We start from the raw sequence: 18219 nt of genomic DNA, 5'->3' as shown, positions 1-18219 counted from the left end.
CAAATATACCCCAAACGCTATTTTACACTCGTTCATTAATGCTCAGAACGAACCCACCCCCTCATGATCTTCTAGACACCAATTACTGGTCCTTAGAGCCGCCAATACCGAGCATGCCAGTGAAAGAGCCCTTCATGTTCTGCATCTGCTCCTGGCGGGCCTTCTCCTCCTCGGCTGCCATCTCAGCGAGCCACTTCTCGCCGTTCGCACGGATCTCTGACTCGATCATTTCGTAGTTCTTTTGACCACGCTCACGGATCTGATCCCAAAGCATCTTGCCCTGGGCCAGTCCCTCAGAGGGCGACTGATCGCCGTGCAGGGTGGAAGAAGACTTCAAGCCAAGTGCGGCAGCAAAGTTTCCCAGACCACGCGAGGGCTTCTTCTTCTGCTCCTCGGCAAGATCCTTCTCAAAGCGCTCACGCATCGCCTTCTCGCGCTTGGCAAACTCGGCAGGAATTGGAGTTCCATCAAACGACTTCAGCACAGTACGCACGTCTTCCACTCCCATACCAGCGAGGTATTCCAGGAAGGGGATGAGGGCAACCAGCGTCTTATCTTTCGGGTCACCAGTCCACTTGTCCAAAACAATGGCGTTCTCGGGCTGGTAGCGAGCGTGCTCCTCCTTGGTGTCGATGAGAATAACCTTAGAAAGGTCACGGTTAAGATATTGTAAATCCTGAAGACAATTAGCATTCTATGACTGGAGAAAGAAAGGGGGGAGGAAATCAGCATACCTTGATGTATTCTCCATCCTTGTATCGGGTCGCCTCGCGGAACAGGGGCCAGCGGATGATGCGGTAAGGGTCGAGTTTGCGAAGGACTTGGTCTGCCATCATACTGGGCACACTGGTGAAAAGGACGAGCTCATAGTATTGGTTCAGGTAGCGGAGGAAGTAGTCGACACCAGGCCGCTTGGCAATCCGCCATCCGTGCTCACGGGTCCATTCGCTGTGAACAAGGAGATCCTCGAGACTGAGCACCAGGGTGTATGGCTGACGCATCTCGGCATCCTCATCCGGAAGCAGCTTGGGGAAAGCGGGGTCTTTGTAGTAGCTAGTGAGATCGCTAGTGCGGGCCTTGATACGGCTGTACCAAAGACCTGGACTCCATCCAGATGGGATCTCAGGGTGTTGCCGCTCCTCCTCTTCGGTTTCCCAATTGCGACCCAAGTAGCCCATTCCAGCAACACCAGCAAGCAACATAGCTGCGTATACTATATTGGCCATGCGGGCCTTGCGGCGGTCGATAGATGTCTCATATCCGCCCTTAGGGATGTCACCACCTCCTCTACCTTCCGCTCCGTACTCTTCTGACTGGGCAGGGTCTTCTGTGAGGTTCAATGGTCCCTTTTTCATACGACCTTCCAATTCTGCGGCCAGCGTCGATGGAATACCTTGTGTCAGATCGGGGAGAGGCGTCTGTGGGGATTGTTCGACCTAGAAAGACAACGTTAGAAGGGATTCCTTCTACAAAGAGTATAAAAAGTCTCACAGGTTCGGAAGGTTGTGTAGGTTCAGCTTTTGTATCAAACTCGGGTTGCTCTGCGGCGAAATCTTTGGGAGCTGCTTTGGGATTATTCGACGTCGATTTGTTCGACTTCGCCCGTAGCTGGATACCCGGGGAAAGCTTGTAAGCAGCGTACGGTGAGGGCCGCGCCGACAGGGTCGATACCCGAGCGGCAGAGGCGAAGAGGTTTGGCCTCGTCAGAGGTAAGACTGCACGACTAAGCATTGTGTATTGGGACTTGAAACAAATGTGTCCTTGATGATGGGATAAACCACAGTTTCCCGTTAAAAGTCGGCGCGACTCGGTACGGTGGCGTATCCGAACCATCCGTGCACATTGTTTATATATCGACTCCGTCCGCCGTCGAGTCTTGACCTTTTTTTTTTCTTTTCTTCTTCAGAAAGTTCACCCAGACATTAATTTGACCTATCAAGCAATTCTCTCTGCATGCCGGGTTGTATTAGCTGGGGAGACCAACGAAGATCTTCTTCATTCCCACTACCAAGAGCGCAGCAAAGGTTTTTCCCGTGAAGCTGCGCTCCGATCGTGGGACACAAATCTTTTTAGCATTTTTCTTTTTTCTCTTTACCATCTGATTACCAGAAATATGATTTTCCTGTCCAAATCTAGACTCGCTCGTATCTTATAGAATTCACCTGCATATCTTTCAATCATGGGGTTCAAAAAGAAGATGCTCGATTTTGAGGGGCAAATCTCCGATGTCGAATCTGAATCAGATGCCGAAACTCCGATCTTACTGCGATTCCCTTTCCTCCAGCTACCGTCTGAGATCCGCCTACACATTTATCATTACGTCCTATTCACCCCGACCCGAAAGAGTGCATTGAAGCGCACTGGCAATGTTGGATCTTCGGCGAAAAAAAGCAAACCTCTAGCACCATCTTCGCATCGCATCGCCCTGTTCCGTGTCTCGAGACAAATCCACGATGAAGCCGCTCACTATTTCTATTCAACTCAGATATTTCGTGTGTTCCCCGTGCAGGACTTTTTGCGCATGCCCACAGTCCGGGCTTTGCCTCGACGCCACCGCTCTTCAATTACCACAATCGAATTGATTGTGGGATCAAGCTGGACTGCACCCCCAAAGTCATGGATTGTGAACCAGAGCCTAGGGCTACACGACATGGAGCTTGTACGCACGTTGAAAGTGTTTGTGCAGTGTGACCCTTCACAACCTGCATTCGAAGGCTTTCGCATCTCCAAGGAATATTATACCGACTTCTGTGGCAAATTGTTACATCAAATCCTGGAACGACTTCCGGGTCTAGTTCAGGTCGAATTCGATGCCTGGCCTTCTGTAGAAAAGAATGGACCTTTGATGACTCGTTTGCTTACGGAAACCCGAGATGCTCAGAAAAAGGTTCTTTGGGGCCCTGATAGAGGTTGGACCGACACTCACGATGACCACGAGAAACATGACCTCACTGATGCAGATTCTGCCTTTGATGGCCTACGGGCCTACTCCTCTGATGTTGTTGAAGCTTTGAGCAACTCACTTCAGATCGTCACGCTGGGCTCATGATAGTCCATTGTTCAGTTGATATTGTTGATATTGTTATGATTTATATACATTGCGCGGCGCATAGATTACATAAAATAAAATTACAGGCACCGATTTACTTCCAACAATAGCCCAAACGCTATTCTTGTTGACAATAAAACTGTTATTCTTATTGTTATGTCAAAATTTGAGTAGATTTCATTCATCCGTTGGTCTGGTTTGGTAACATAAAGGTCCAACCAATCAGAAGTAATTAAAGCGGTTTGATCGGCACACTTTTCTAACTCTTTAGAGGTCTTCATCAACTTCCATGGCAGCACCGTTTGTGTCTTCTTTGGATGATTGCCGTGCCACCGAAGCTTCCTTGTCAATCATCTGCCGCGAGACGGCAACAATGTTATCCTCAATCAATTGTTGGCTTACGTCCTCGATGTCTGTGAAACGTCAGTCTATATGTTTTTGAGGGGGTTTAATCACAAGAGAGGAAAAACGTACGCTTCTTGGGATCAAGCTTGCCAACATATCTCGTCTTCAGCTGATCCTTGCTCAGTTCCGTCTCTTCCTTGATCCGCTTCTCGTAACCCTCTGCAAGAAGAACAAGCTGCTTCATGCGCTCCACATTGTGCTTACCCTCCTCGTGGAAGTCGTTCATCTCCAAGGCCTCGGTCCATACATGCTTGTGAAGGTTCATCAACATGTTCTCTTCCAATCCTGTCTTGCGGTAATCAATCGCAATGCTGTAGTAGTGGCGGTTGAGACCGTGGATCAGGGCCTGGATCGAAGGCTTGTTGAGATGGCCCAAGTTGGATGTAGTCTGGCGGGGCTCCTGGCCCATGACTACCGTCTGGGGCTGGATGAGACGGAAGGCGTCAATGACGACCTTGCCCTTCACTGACTGGATAGGATCGACGACAACGGCAACCGCACGCGGTGTGAGTTGCTCAAAGGATTGCTGAGTGTTGATATCGACCGAGGAGAGCCAGCAGCCGAAACCAGGATGCGAGTGGTACCAGCCAACAACTGTTTCTGGTCTGTACAAAAGTATTAATATGGGGAAGTCTTCTATTATACACCCGCCGATAAGCTTACCGTCCCGTCTGTCGGAGCATTTCCATCATTCTAGTTTGGAACACGGGGTCCACTGCCTCAACACTGACACCAGTACCGCTCTGAGGCATGGCAAAGACGTCTACTACCCGGACTGTGTATTCATCGACGAACTCGCCCAGCATCAGGCCCATGACCTCCATCGGGACACCCGCGCGGCCATGTCGTAGCATCTTCAGCAGAGCCAAGGAGGAGATGTGGACAGTTTCGGAGTTATCAATCAGATTTGGGGTATCCTAAACAATGGCTCTCATTAGTCAACGTAGAGAAACATGGTGAAGCTAGGCTGGGGTGTCGCCATCAATGCCTCCCAACGAGGAGATCAGAGGTCTTATCCAACTTACACCACCGGGAGCAGCACCTCCCATCCCCATGCCTTGGGCGGCCTGGAGCATCCGGTTAAGGCGATCCATAGTTAAGAGATATCTGACAAGACTTGATGAAACGAGAGTAAAGAGGGCGAAGCTATCGCTATTTCGAAGCTCCGGTGCAAGTCGATTTGTCTCTAGTAGCTTGGTATTGGTGAAACAGTGTTCAAAAAAAGGATAAAAAGTAACGAAAATCCCCAACAGATGTGATATTAGCGAGAAGATAACAAAGTTGTCAAAGACGTGTTAACTGATGATGAGCAAAGCCGTGGGAGCTTTGCCTATACGAAGGCGGTGTGTGATTCGGTCGGCTTCCGCTCCTTCGCGGGCCATTCTCTCTCCTCTATCTATTCTTCAATAGCCTGAATAATGACATTGGCTTGCTATTGTGACTAAGTTCTACTACCTAATCTTCGCATTGCGGGATCTGGTGACAATAGGACAATAGGACAATAGGTGTTATCGCTGCCTATTTACCCTCCTGGGAATATATCTATCTGCATTGCGCCTGCAACCAACGCTCCTTCATCATTCCCCGGATCTCACTTACACTTCTCGAGCTTCACTTTTTTTCCACTCTCAACCCAGTGATCTGCAGTCGCCCTCGACACTATGGCTCTGGAACCTATCTCTGACAGGCTCCTCGGGTCTAAGAACAAAAAAATCGCCTACTTCTACGACTCCGATGTGGGCAACTATGCCTATGTCTCGGGCCACCCCATGAAGCCTCATCGCATACGCATGACACACAGCTTGGTGATGAACTATGGCCTCTATAAGAAAATGGAGATCTACGTGAGGAATCTTCCATATTTTTCTTTTAGCCCTTGTACTAACAAATCAGCGTGCGAAACCTGCCTCAAAGTATGAGATGACCCAGTTCCACACCGACGAATACATCGACTTCCTGTCCAAGGTCACACCCGACAACATGGACCACTTCTCAAAGGAACAGAGCCGGTACAATGTTGGAGACGATTGCCCCGTGTTTGACGGTCTTTTCGAGTTCTGCGGGATCAGCGCTGGAGGCAGTATGGAAGGCGCTGCACGACTGAACCGCAACAAATGCGATATTGCCGTCAACTGGGCTGGTGGTCTTCACCATGCCAAGAAGAGCGAAGCAAGTGGCTTCTGCTATGTCAATGGTATCGTGTTTCAATCCTCAAAAGTCTGTTCCAGAAGCTAACATCCATATAGATATCGTTCTTGGAATTCTGGAGCTTCTGCGCTTCAAACAGCGAGTTCTTTATGTCGATATCGATGTTCACCATGGCGATGGTGTCGAAGAGGCCTTCTACACAACTGATCGCGTCATGACATGTTCTTTCCACAAGTACGGCGAGTACTTCCCCGGCACTGGTGAACTTCGCGATATCGGTGTTGGGCAGGGCAAACACTACGCTGTCAACTTTCCTCTCCGTGATGGTATCACTGATGAAACATACAAGAGCATCTTCGAGCCTGTCATCAAGAGCGTGATGGAATGGTACCGCCCCGAGGCCGTAGTCCTTCAGTGTGGCGGTGACAGTTTGTCCGGTGATCGCTTGGGCTGCTTCAACCTGAGTATGCGAGGACACGCCAACTGTGTCAACTTCGTCAAGAGCTTCGATCTGCCAACATTGGTTCTTGGTGGTGGTGGCTACACTATGCGCAACGTTGCACGGACATGGGCTTATGAGACAGGTATCCTTGTGGGCGAGCCTCTAGGATCGGAGCTGCCATACAATGACTACTATGAGGTAAGATTCCTTTTCCCTCCAAACGAACTAATACTGACTATATAAGTACTTCGCTCCTGATTATCAACTTGATGTTCGCCCCTCCAACATGGACAACGCCAACACTAGAGAATATCTGGACAAGATTCGCAACCAGGTTGTCGAAAACCTCAAGCGCACAGCATTTGCTCCTTCAGTCCAAATGACGGATGTGCCGCGGAATCCCATGTTGGATGGCATGGATGACGATGCTGATGACGTTATGGATGATCTCGATGAGGATGAGAACAAAGACAAACGGTTCACACAGCGACGATTCGACCAGCGTACAGAAAAGGCTGGCGAGCTCAGCGATAGCGAGGATGAGGAGGAAAACACCGCCAATGGTGTTCGCCGCCAACCAGGCGTGATGCGCCGTCGCAACCAAGTCAACTACCGAAACCTCGAGCCGGACTCTGGGCTAGATAGTGGCATGGCAACCCCGCAAGATGGCTCTTCTGCGGCTGATGGAGAAACAGATTTCGCCCTCGATACTAAGATGACCGATGTCCCACGCACTGAACCTGAGGCACCTTTTCCTGCCACGCAAGCTTCGAACGCTGATGAGACCCCCATGACTGATGCTGATAACATGGCCATGGAAAGCGAGGGAAGGGAAGCCTCTACTACCTCTCAACATCAGTCTCCTCCTCACGATGAAGATACTACCATGGAGGATGCTGCTGCTACTGTCGCTGAACCTCCTATCTCGGAACAGGCTCCTGCTCAAGCTTCAATCATCGAGGAAAAGTCTCTGGTAGAGAGCTCCATTGCCTCCCCTGTCCAGGCCCAGTCTCCTCCCAAAGAGGCTGGTGATTCTACCCTTGAAAAGAGTGCCGCAGGCTCTGCTCCTACTGGGGCAACGGCCACCAAGGAAGAGGACCTGGAACACATGGCGGAACCTAAGAAAGAGGAGTAATCGGCTGTGATTCAAAGACGACAATATCGGATCTGGCGCAACGGACAATGGCAGAAAGGTGTTATCGGTTTAACAGCGTGCTCGCATCTTGCTTGACACTGGGAGGGCTTTATTCGTGGCAGAATGACAGACTCAAATCGAGGTTTTAACCTTGAAATGTTTCGGGGGATGGCGGTTGCTTTTATGGACTTTCAAGGAATCGTTTCATATTTTATCTCCATCCATGTGCTATCTGCTTTTTCTTTTACCTAGTTTTTTTTTATTGCAAATGTATTATTCAGTGAAATACAATCTTTCAAACGTCACAACATTCGAACTCTAGAACCTTAGAAGTATATTGTTGATGCCTCAGGCATTATATTTATCACTATTCCCGATAGGGTTAGCATTAGGGCAACGTTGGTGGAGCTGAGCAGCCAATCATCTCCCAACGCCAAGATTTTACGCACTTTGCCCACTAAGCGAGAAAGCACACCTCCAGTTTGGATCCTCGACGTTCGACCTCTTGTCGCCAACCTTTTTCACCCAACTTCGTCCCCGTGATCATCAGCCATCATGTCTAAGAGAGGGTGAGTCTCCCAGCGATTCCCTACGTGGCCCCATTCGAATCCGAACCGATACAGAATTATTTTGCAAGCATGGACAAGCAACACAACACCTTTGTTTCGAGAGGATAGAATGGGGCTCGAATTGGGAAAAGAACGAATCGACAAGAACGAAATTCGCTAACGGTTCAATAGTCGTGGCGGTGCCGCCGGCAACAAGCTCAAGATGACTCTCGGTCTGCCTGTGTACGTCTCCAAATTTTTTATCGTCTAGTCTGTTTCGAATGCGCCTTTCTTGCCCGCCAGTTTCCACAAGTCATTTTCAGTCGATCAACGTTCTCAGAAAAACATACACCATGCAACAAAACGAAAAAGACCGGCGGGAAAGAAAGGGAAAGAAAATTGGATCTCCACTTTCAGCATTCGAAGCACGACGTCTTCAAGATCTAGAACAATTCACTAACGGTTCCCTTTTTTCGTCAAACAGTGGCGCCGTGATGAACTGCTGCGACAACTCCGGTGCTCGCAACCTGTACATCATCTCCGTCAAGGGTATCGGTGCCCGCCTGAACCGTCTCCCCGCTGCTGGTGTCGGAGACATGGTCATGGCCACCGTCAAGAAGGGAAAGCCCGAGCTCCGCAAGAAGGTTATGCCCGCTGTCGTCGTCCGCCAGAGCAAGCCCTGGCGCCGCCCCGACGGTATCTTCCTGTACTTCGAGGACAACGCAGGAGTTATCGTCAACGCCAAGGGTGAGATGAAGGGTTCCGCCATTACCGGTCCCGTCGGAAAGGAAGCTGCTGAGCTCTGGCCCGTATGTTATACACTCCCCATGGAAATGGATTCGATTCCATTCTCAAATGTCCGACACAAAGCTAACACTTCTTTTTCTCAGCGTATTGCCTCCAACTCCGGTGTCGTCATGTAAAGAGAGAAAACCCGAATTTTAAAGAAAAAGAACGATACCAAACCTCAAATCTGCTTGGGACCTGGAATGCGGTGCATATGAGACCATAGGATTAAAATGGGAGCTGGACAGGTGGTGTCCATTTGACGAAATCCAACTGTTTTTATTTTAAAGCCGGTTTTATCCTCCATCTTCGTGTTTTCTCCCTCCCTTTACTGGCGGCTCTTGGAAGTATTACTTTAAAATCACATCCTTTGCAATGCCTCCGTTACCTCGAGGGCTGGCCTAAAGGTTTTAGGCAAGCTGTATGGGAGGGACTTGGTCCTGGGTTGTTTGTTCTTTGTCCGATATATGAACTCTGATATGACCACCAATGGCTCTACGTAGACCCTTCGATAGACCCTTCGTAAACGTCCTTTATTCTGTATGGCTGTACATCAGGGCACAACCTCAACGAAGGTCACCTCATATGCTTTTGTATCTAGTTGAAGATACGTCGTCAAAATATATATTCTGCAATATATGTATCCAAATGCAAACCGCTCAGTTATCCACTACCATTAATACAATAAAAAAACAAATCTACAACCCAATTATTTCGTCTGTCCATTCTGAGTCTTCTGTTCCGACTGGACTTTCTGACTAGTCGTCTTCGCCTGAGCACCACCGGACAAGACCAAAAGCAGAGCCGCACCCAGCGTTACTAGCACGAGGATATGGACTGCCCACCAGAAATGCTGCACGCCAGCTGGACACATAGTGATCTCATAGCTCCACTCGCCAACGACCTCATCAAACCACGCCGAAAGGAGACCAGCATTACCACCAAACTCTCCCATCATCGAGCGGAGGGTCACCTCCCGGATAGAAGGGTCATCAGTTTGCTGGCTCTCACTGAAGCGCGTCGCATCCCACTTCCAAGCTTGAGACGAACCATCGTCGCTGATTGTTTCGGTGCGGTTGACGAAATGAATAGTATCGCAGCCCGTGTGGTCATGTCCCGTAAGAATGAGTCCATTGCGGCCCTGGCCACCAGCAAGCGCATTCTTGTTACCGCTCAGCCCGAAGATGCCTTGCAGAACCCCGCTAGCGCTGAGTGTATCACTGAGATGGTTCTGCTCCTTGAGACCACCGTCAAGCCACCGGGGCACACCGTCGGGGCCATCCTTGTCGTCAGAATCGCGGAATGAGAAATATGGCCCGTCCGTGCACACGCCATCTTGCTTGTGCATGGGTAGATGTGTCAGAAGCAAAGTAAAAGCCGACCGGTCCTTGACCGGCGCGAGTCGATCAGCGATCAACTCGTTCAGATAAGAATACGTATGGCTCTGGACTTCCGCAGAAAGCACGGGGGTATCGAACATGAGGGAATTAAGGTTAATCAGGTGCAGAGTAGGGGTGACAACCTGGTCTCCAGCAGACGCAGACGAGGACGAGATGGGCGGGTGTTCGAATCGCACATCCCAATTCGCACGGCCAAACGCACGCTCAAACCGTTCCATCCGCGCCTCACTGATGTCCCCCGCATATCCAATGTCATGGTTTCCCGCGACATTGATCACGCGCCTGGCCCAGGCCCGATCCGCGCCCAGGGGTTCCACCGGCGGCGCATTGCTGCCTTTGCTCTGGTTCCAACCCGCAGCACCGGTTCTAGTAAGGTTGTCGTCGACGCGCTCTCCGCCGCGGAACACGCGATTCCAATACCGGTGTCCGCGCCGGGCAAATTCGTCGTCGGAGATCCACTGGCTCCCCACCAAGTCGCCAAGGACGGTTGTGTGCGTCGGCCGGGTCCACCAAAAGAGCGTGCGGTAGATGTGCGCGAGGTAGTAGTCGTTGCCGAAGAGGTCGAGGCGTTTCAGGCCGGCTTTGAAGGTGCGCGGGATGTCTTCGATCGCGAGGGTTTTGAGACCGGTTGTGATGTTCGAGAGGACGTCCTCGTTCAGCAGAGGTGAAGTCGAGGAATTGCCGATTGCTTCCTGGACGGCGCGCCAGTGCGTCTGTATGCGGGGGTATAATTCATACTCGGGGAAAGGGAGCGACGAGTCGCCTTCCAATTGGGGGTCTGCGAGGACCAATAGTCTGAAGATGGCGGGTTGACTGTTTGTGTCTGAGGTTGAAACGCCGAGGTGTTGGAAGAGCGTGTTAATCAGTGGATTCTGGTATATATGCTTCTCGGTCGACCGTGAGGCAGACTGTGGTAGAGGAAAGGCGCATCCGTTGAAGACTGGGTACAGATAAAGGTAAACAGTGACGGTCACTGTGAGTGGAAGAAGGAGCGCAAAGGTGCGGCAGAGCAGCCAGCGGGGGGACATTGAGGGATCTAAAATGACAGAAGAAGGATAAATATTATAAAGACCTATACAGCATATTGAAAAGAGTTGTCTTGAATGGTGGAAAGGAGAAGAAACCAAAGTGCGGGCATCGCTAATCGATAAAGATAGCGCGCACATATATACAGTGGCACCGGCTATATTGAACTACGAGAGAAAAAAGTGGACACATCATAATCAAGCCATTATAAACAGCCTCGCCGAGTATTGATGATCCTAATATCAGAATTCAAACCAAGTTGTTTATATACAACGTTAATCAGATCGTGCATGACTATATACTGCCTGTATAAGAGTTAGCGGTGTACTGGGCGGTGAAAACCATGAGTGTGATGAGAACGGAGTGGAAGCAAACAGCTATGTTGTATAAGTTGTTGTATAAATTATGATAATATCTATCTACATCCGCAGACGCAATTAGTATATGGAAGAACACTCAGCTCCAGAAGCAAGTCAATCATATACTCCCACATAAAATCCCCCGGCGACCTGCAATGACGAAATTGGCCCGGGTCAACAAAGGGAAGAAGTCTGAGCGAGGGGTATATCACATCAAACGCCAGCAAAAAGAAAGAAAAAAAAAAAAAAAACAAAAAGGGCCAAAAGATAGTATCCTTCGCATAAGCCCAAGCAAGGTCACACAAAAATAGATATTCACTTAGATTCCATGTTGCCTAGAGTATTCGGAAGCAAGGACGAGTGGTTGTTGTCTAAGTCTCCGAAGGGGTTAGATATAGATCGTTCGAGGCCCTTATCTGTGTTATTTTTGTCCAGACTGCCGTTCGTGTCATCGAAAGAGTTGGCGCCAGAGGAGTGACTGAGGTTCAAGCCCTTGATTTGAAGACCTGCCTCTTCCTCTTCCTCATCGATGGTCTGCTCAGTTTTGGTGCTGCCCGAAGCAGGTACCATCATCTCCGGCGGCCGCTGATTCATCAGCCGAGCTTGTTTCAGACTAATAGTCTTTTGCTTGTTGGTGGATTCCACTGCCTGTCCCATATCACGCTCGATGGTAGCTTTCATCAATGCCGCCATCCACAGACGACCCTGTTGTACATTGTCGACCTGGAAGTAATGGGTGGCTGGTTTTGTGAACTGTACGGTGCGCGAGTTGCCTGACTTCGGAGGCACGAGCTTGAAGAAGAACGGCCCACTGCCGTCCTTGGTGGTCAGCGATTGCATGGTCGAGGGAGTGGTGAGCTTCGTGCCGCTGGAGCTTTCCACGGTGTTGTTGGCATTGGCTGGTAGCGCGGTTGAACCGGTGATTGTTGCGTGTAGAGCGATGATCGGATCTTGATCCGCTCGCAGGACACGGTGAGCGGTTATGTCGATCAAGCCTCTTTCCTCAGTGTCATCCTCGGAATAGTAATAGGACAGACGACGACCGCGCAGGACGAACAGTCGGGGCTTCCAGGTAGTCATCAAGTTGGAGGATCTCTTTTTCATCCATCCGCTATAGTCACAGCCATCCATCTGCTCACGCGGTGTCTTCTTCTCAAGACCCCGAGTATAGGCACTAGTCTCCTTCTTGGACTTGACGGTACGAGGACGGACTACGAATCCTTGTCCGTCAGTAGCAGCCTTACCAGACCCATCTGTACTATGCCGTTCCGAGCTTTTGGACGTCGCTGATGGAGTTGTGGATCCAGTGCGAGCAGAGGTGGGATCGGACTCCCGCGGTGAGTCAGGCGGCGCAGAAGTGTCAATCTTCTTCCCAACAACGTCGGAGATGGCACGAAGGCCCATGGCTCGGCGGAACTTAGGCCCAGCATTCTTCAGTGGCTGGAATTGCGACGGCGGAGCGCGAGAAGAGGTTTCCGGATCAGCTTTGCTGCCGACCCGAGAGAAGTTGGCGAAGAAACCACCACCGGCGCTAGTCTTGCTCTCGGAGGTTGATGACTGAGAATTGTTCCCACTTCTATCTGATGAGACGCGCGTGCTCAAGCTCCGCAGCCGACTCTTCGGTGGCGTGCCATGATAGGCCTGAGCTGCTGGGGAGACATGCTTTGCTGCGTCACGGATCGAGTCCGCACTGCTAATGCGAGAGTGACGTTTCGCCGGGGTGATCACTTTATATGGATCTTCTGCATAGCTTGACTTTCGTGAGTGATTGTTTACACCTAGACCAGTGGACCCCCGTTTCTGTAGAACCCGGCGGCTTCGGCGCGAGTCAACCTCGGTTCCTGAGAAATAACCGCGATCTAGGTCATCAATCTGATCCGGGGTGCTGGTATAAGAGTTGGTGAAAGAATCCGATTCAGCAGTCAGCGGTCCACCCCGGAGGCCACCTGGACTAGCGCCCACCGAAGTATTTGGGCGAACAGGCATGGATTGAGGGCCGGAATTGAGAGTCCATGACCGGTCGAATGAGGGCTTCTTTTGTTGGTGACCAGCGAAAACCGACTCAGACATGCCGCGTTGGGTGGCATCAATGGAAGAATGACGACGCGCCTGGTTGAGATCACGGAGCGACGCTGCAGAAATTCTCCTTGGCGAATCGTGACTGTACGGAGGAGTATGCGGTGCCCTAGGCGAGGTATTGTTACTGGCCAGTCGGGGATGTTGCGCCGGAGCAGAGCCTCGTGGATAACCAGCGCCGGTCTTCTCTGACAAGGTCGGAATCCGAGGAAGAAGTGGACCGGTGTGTCCAGCGCGAGACAATGCGCGTTCATCGGAAGGGCCTGAGAAGCTGGAGGAGACAGAGTCTCTCGGGGCTTGCTGTTGACTGAAGCCCTTGGTGTCTTCTTGGAATGCCTTGATTTTGTGCCAGGTCTTAAGCCGCTTGCCCATGACTCCGAAATCGAATTCCTTCATAAAGATAAAATCTTGATCCATATCCAGAAGCACATCGCCGGTGATCTCTTGTTCTTCAAAGATGTCGCAGTGTTTTGGATCAATGCCGAGCCCGCGCAAGCATCTTGAAGTCTGTATTTGATTCCATTTCCGCACCTCTTGCTCGGTTGGATGATTCTGTTCCTCATCGTCGGTTTCATTTCCATTGATATACGAAGCCCTATGGCCAAGATGACTGCTGTACTCGCTGCCGGAATCATTGATCATCTTGGGTTCTTGGGTCGACACATTGTGACGTGGGATGTTCATATCCGTGATATGCTCATCAATGACGCTCAACGTCTCATTCATAACCGGACTGTCTTCGCCGTTCATATGATTGTCCATGGAACCACGAAAGGCTTGCTGAATATCGGCCGCTAGGCTTGGGAGAGGCAACGGAGACGAAGCGGATCGATGCGCGGGAGAACCAATTTGCGGTGACTGCATATCGGAGCTAACGTGGCGCGATGCTTGAGGGGTGCTCTGTCCACTCCCAACTGACGCGAACGATGAATCTTCATGCGCCGGGGATTCTAATTGTATCGGTGACTCTACAAGTACTGGCGACTCGGCGAGGGTCTTTCTTGGGGGCAGTTTGGTAAAGTCTGTCGCGCACGAATATTAGCTTGGGGGAAGTGAGGGGGCGCTTAGGGAGGGGAGCGCGCATACTCGCAGGGAAGAGACCAGTTTGTCCCGTCCTAAGGTTTTTGCCCAAGTACCAGGCATCTCCAAATCCTTCATCCAACTCGACCAATTCAATCTTGTCGCGGGGTAACATGACCAGTTCATCTTCTCCGCGCCCGCCAAATTCATCTAGTTTTGAAGTGTTAGAAGCCGCATCTTGAGAAGAGTCACAGGCGATCGAGGTGTCGCGCACGACGTCACTTACGAAGAACCTCCAGAATGTCGCCGGGACGAACACCCTGTGGTGGGCCCATGGTAACCATTTCTCAATATTCCGTGTTTGCTAGTCAGGAGAAGACGCAAGACATGGCACCCTTCTGGGAAGTACGCAACATGCAATTTTGCGCGTATCCCTCTGGGATAAAGCAATGTGATTTCGCAGAAGGGAAGAAAGGGAAAAAGGGGAGAAGAATGTGAGGAATCTAAAGAGATTCGCGAGATTCAAGAGATTAGAGAGGATTAGGTTAAACAGCTCGCGGGGCTCGGGAGCACGAACCTCTCGAAGGATCCCGAGGTAGCTTGGTCTTTTTTTTTTTTCTTCTTTGGAAGGATCGAAGGATTTATATCTGTGCAAACATGTATATCATGAATGTACTAGATAGTTAAGGATGAGTTTCAAGAATATTAAGTAGAATTGGAGGTGAAGACAACACACACACAAAACTATTAATATAGCCAATATCAAACCCAACAATATATAGAGCCCAAAAAAATTGTAAAGAAAAAAAAAAGGCAAAAGTGACAAAAGTGACGTTTGCAAATTGTAAGAAGTTCTGGACTTGACACATTCGGAATTTCCGTGGTTGAGATGTTAAGCTGGCATTTTTGGTTACAGATTACAATAATACTTATGTATTATAATATTACTAGTTTCAATGCTAACTACCAATTTAATTTAATTTTTAATTAAAAAAAACAAGTATAGATGTATTCCGTTCTAAGATTGACATTGTACTATTGTACTGCTTATATGCACCTATTTGGACTGGATAATGTCGAGGTGGGGCCTTTCCTGCGCTGCCGCTTTATGAGAGTTGTACATGTCAGCACCAGGAGGTCACCTGGTTCTACAGAGTAGTGGTCACGTGGATGACTAATTTGCGGGGCTCACTTAAGACCTTACCCAATAGAGACACGTCCCAGCTTTATTCTGTGATAGTATGTTAAGGATATTTAGGCCTCGTTTTCTGGAGGATCCCTTCCCCCTAAAATAATGCGTCATGTCTAGTAGGCGCAAAGAAGATGGCGAAGGCCACTCGATTAGGGATAGTGTATTGGAAATTCCCTATCTTTTTTTCAGCCAATTCGACCTCGAAGTCTCAGCTTTATAAGGACACCATGTCCTATAAACCAGCGCTCTTATCATCTCACCTAAATTATTTCATTTCAATAATCTGTTTCTACAGCTAGCATTTGAGCAATGTTCATAATTATAGAGTGAATGGACTTCTTCGCCAGACGCGATGAGATACATAATCAAGGAAATGCGCTGTCTATAACGAGAAAAGAATGGATACATCCCCGAAGCCTACACAGAGGGAAGAATATAGTATCCGAAATAAAGACAAACTCGATGAGACCAAGCAAATACATTAATAGGCACTGAACCGCTGGCTCGAGTAGGTTGACGGACCCACGAGTTCTTAAGAGGAAGCCGACATCTCTCCTAAACTTTTGAGAGCAGCTCTTGCTGACAGGAGCCCCATGCCAGGTGCCAAAGATGTTAGATGTAGCATCGGTGTGAGAAAGCAGACAATCCTCGGTTTCAATGGATGAAGAAAGCACTCTCCATTAGTGCATCATAGGAATGCAGCGTAGCCCCGGAGTGTTGCCCGGTCATGGATGGTGTTTGTGACAGGTGTCGATGAATTTGAAGGCTTGTAATTCATAATGACAAATGATCGCGTTGGAAATCTGCCTGAAACAAGCCCAAATCCTATCCTCTCTCAAAGTCCAAAACCGCACCTACCTTACTTCCGGAAATCAGCGTTCCTGATCCTCGCCAAGCCCTATATTGAACGAATCGGCTTTATTCCCCTGCTCCCTAGCTACGCATTAATAACTTCTCTGGCCTATCTCGCTCTAGAAAAGCAAGACATACCATCATGCATTGGAGTTCCGGAACTCCAAAGACCGAGCCGAGAAGTGATCGAGTCCACGCCACTAACAGGCACCCCGCAGAGGAGTGCTCTTTGTTGAACATAAATATGAACATAAATGAGTACAACCCCCTCTCTCATTGCAATGCCATATGATCGTTCCTACAACTTCTTCTTGAAATAAAGTAAACCCATCCAATAACCATGGCCCACTCTGATCCTATCACCCTATACACCTGTGCGACTCCGAATGGCTTCAAAATTTCCATCACCCTCGAAGAGCTAGGTCTATCGTACAATGCACGACCCATTAATCTCGTATCCATGAGCAGAAAGAAGAGTATGATAGCGACAATTCGCTATATTCAGCTATGTAGTTAAACTAATTTTATTATAGATGGTTCTTGAAGTTGAACCCTAACGGACGTCTCCCCGCAATCACCGACGGAAAAACGCGTGTGTTTGAAAGCGGGGCGATCATGCTCTACCTAGTGGAGAAGTATGATAGTGAACGCAAAATAAGCTACGCGCCCGAAGACACCCCAGGATATTTGGAGCAGCTCAGTTGATTGATGTGGCAGATGGGAGGGCTAGGTCCCATGCAAAGTACGTTAACGTCGTAAATTTTCCCTAGTCAGTAATAATTCCGAAAATAGGCCAAGCGCACCACTTCGCTGGCTTCGCTCCTGTCCGTTCCGACTGGGTTATCCAGCGCTATGTGGACGAAACCAAGCGACTCTACATGGTCCTGAACACGCGTCTCGGGGAATCGCCCTATGTCGCGGGCGAGAAGTTTACAATCGCAGATATCGCCAGTTTTTGCTGGGTGCGGGCGTCGCCAAACCTATTAGATTTCAATCTCGATGATTGGCCGGCGATTCGGAAATGGTATGATTCGATTATGGAGAGGGACACTGTGCAGAAGGCACTCAATATACCGACGCCTGCGATGATCGAGGCTCAGTTTGCGGCGATTGTGGCAGGTAAGAGAAAGGAGATGCTGGAGAGGAAGAATGCGGATTCGAAGTAGTTTGCGGTTTTTTTCTTAGCTTAGTTAGCTGCTCCCTGGAGTGCTTGGTTTTGTTAGCATCGGTATAGTGGGGAGTAGTGCATTTTATTGAGGTAGGCCTGATTTGGCCGCTCTCCCGAGTGCACAATCGCGTCATCGTGCTTATACAATGAGCAGGTGATGGATGCTCACCTCCAGGGCTGGGCAGCCATTTCATTGTCAGCCATTTCATTGTTTATATGTAAGACCCAGGGACGTGCTCAGTTTTACTCAGTGAGTAAAAAGCGGCAAGTGGTGAGCACTAAAACGGAAAGGGGTCAGGACTTGCTAGACATTAGTATTCTGTCTATGGAGTATATGCAGATGAACCCGGTCATTCTTGCCATTCTTGCCCAAGTGTATTCCGTACTAATAGTACTAGTAGTAGTACTAGTGGTGCTCCGTAAGTACATGTACTATGTTACAAATATGTACCCAATTTAGATGCATTTAATTCCTTTTATATTTCTGTATATTTCTATGTATATACCTTTTACAATCTACGGAATATGATAGGACAAATCGTTATGATAAATACTACAACTCAATTTCCCAGTACCTGCGTCTATTGTGCTTTGCTCTGCACGAACCTTTTCC

General features: G+C 49.3%; 8 protein-coding genes across 8 annotated transcripts; 4 read left to right on the top strand and 4 right to left on the bottom strand.

Moving 5' to 3' along the window:
* Window positions 1–82: 82 nt before the first annotated feature.
* On the bottom strand, window positions 83–1731 carry N7479_007269 (protein translocase subunit TIM50; the record flags this gene model as incomplete). Its single annotated transcript, XM_057254963.1, has 3 exons — window positions 83–676; window positions 735–1436; window positions 1492–1731. The coding sequence occupies 3 exons, from the start codon at window positions 1729–1731 to the stop codon at window positions 83–85; spliced, it is 1536 nt and encodes a 511-aa protein (XP_057108825.1).
* A 448-nt stretch (window positions 1732–2179) lies between these two features.
* N7479_007268 (uncharacterized protein) lies at window positions 2180–3049 on the top strand (the record flags this gene model as incomplete). The annotated part of the gene is made up of 1 exon (XM_057254962.1): window positions 2180–3049. One exon carries the CDS (start codon window positions 2180–2182, stop codon window positions 3047–3049), a length of 870 nt encoding a protein of 289 aa, XP_057108824.1.
* Window positions 3050–3316: 267 nt separating this feature from the next.
* N7479_007267 (proteasome regulatory particle lid subunit RPN11) lies at window positions 3317–4548 on the bottom strand (the record flags this gene model as incomplete). Its single annotated transcript, XM_057254961.1, has 4 exons — window positions 3317–3462; window positions 3524–4059; window positions 4118–4371; window positions 4480–4548. 4 exons carry the CDS (start codon window positions 4546–4548, stop codon window positions 3317–3319), a joined length of 1005 nt encoding a protein of 334 aa, XP_057108823.1.
* Window positions 4549–5115: 567 nt separating this feature from the next.
* rpdA (histone deacetylase RPD3) lies at window positions 5116–7179 on the top strand (the record flags this gene model as incomplete). The annotated part of the gene is made up of 4 exons (XM_057254960.1): window positions 5116–5298; window positions 5348–5648; window positions 5701–6242; window positions 6289–7179. 4 exons carry the CDS (start codon window positions 5116–5118, stop codon window positions 7177–7179), a joined length of 1917 nt encoding a protein of 638 aa, XP_057108822.1.
* A 555-nt stretch (window positions 7180–7734) lies between these two features.
* N7479_007265 (60S ribosomal protein uL14) lies at window positions 7735–8650 on the top strand (the record flags this gene model as incomplete). The annotated part of the gene is made up of 4 exons (XM_057254959.1): window positions 7735–7748; window positions 7920–7970; window positions 8212–8536; window positions 8618–8650. The coding sequence occupies 4 exons, from the start codon at window positions 7735–7737 to the stop codon at window positions 8648–8650; spliced, it is 423 nt and encodes a 140-aa protein (XP_057108821.1).
* Window positions 8651–8874: 224 nt separating this feature from the next.
* N7479_007264 (uncharacterized protein) lies at window positions 8875–10941 on the bottom strand (the record flags this gene model as incomplete). The annotated part of the gene is made up of 2 exons (XM_057254958.1): window positions 8875–9044; window positions 9273–10941. The coding sequence occupies 2 exons, from the start codon at window positions 10939–10941 to the stop codon at window positions 8875–8877; spliced, it is 1839 nt and encodes a 612-aa protein (XP_057108820.1).
* Window positions 10942–11613: 672 nt separating this feature from the next.
* Window positions 11614–14738, bottom strand: N7479_007263 (putative polarized growth protein (Boi2); the record flags this gene model as incomplete). Its single annotated transcript, XM_057254957.1, has 3 exons — window positions 11614–14396; window positions 14461–14604; window positions 14681–14738. The coding sequence occupies 3 exons, from the start codon at window positions 14736–14738 to the stop codon at window positions 11614–11616; spliced, it is 2985 nt and encodes a 994-aa protein (XP_057108819.1).
* Window positions 14739–16778: 2040 nt separating this feature from the next.
* N7479_007262 (uncharacterized protein) lies at window positions 16779–17604 on the top strand (the record flags this gene model as incomplete). The annotated part of the gene is made up of 2 exons (XM_057254956.1): window positions 16779–16947; window positions 17231–17604. The coding sequence occupies 2 exons, from the start codon at window positions 16779–16781 to the stop codon at window positions 17602–17604; spliced, it is 543 nt and encodes a 180-aa protein (XP_057108818.1).
* Window positions 17605–18219: the final 615 nt, after the last annotated feature.

This window comes from Penicillium vulpinum (assembly GCF_028829585.1).
Source record: "Penicillium vulpinum strain IBT 29486 chromosome Unknown utg000003l_segment0_segment0, whole genome shotgun sequence".
Classification (NCBI taxonomy): domain Eukaryota; kingdom Fungi; phylum Ascomycota; class Eurotiomycetes; order Eurotiales; family Aspergillaceae; genus Penicillium; species Penicillium vulpinum.
Note: the sequence above shows the minus strand (reverse complement) of the source record. Positions and strands in the feature narration are given on the sequence as shown.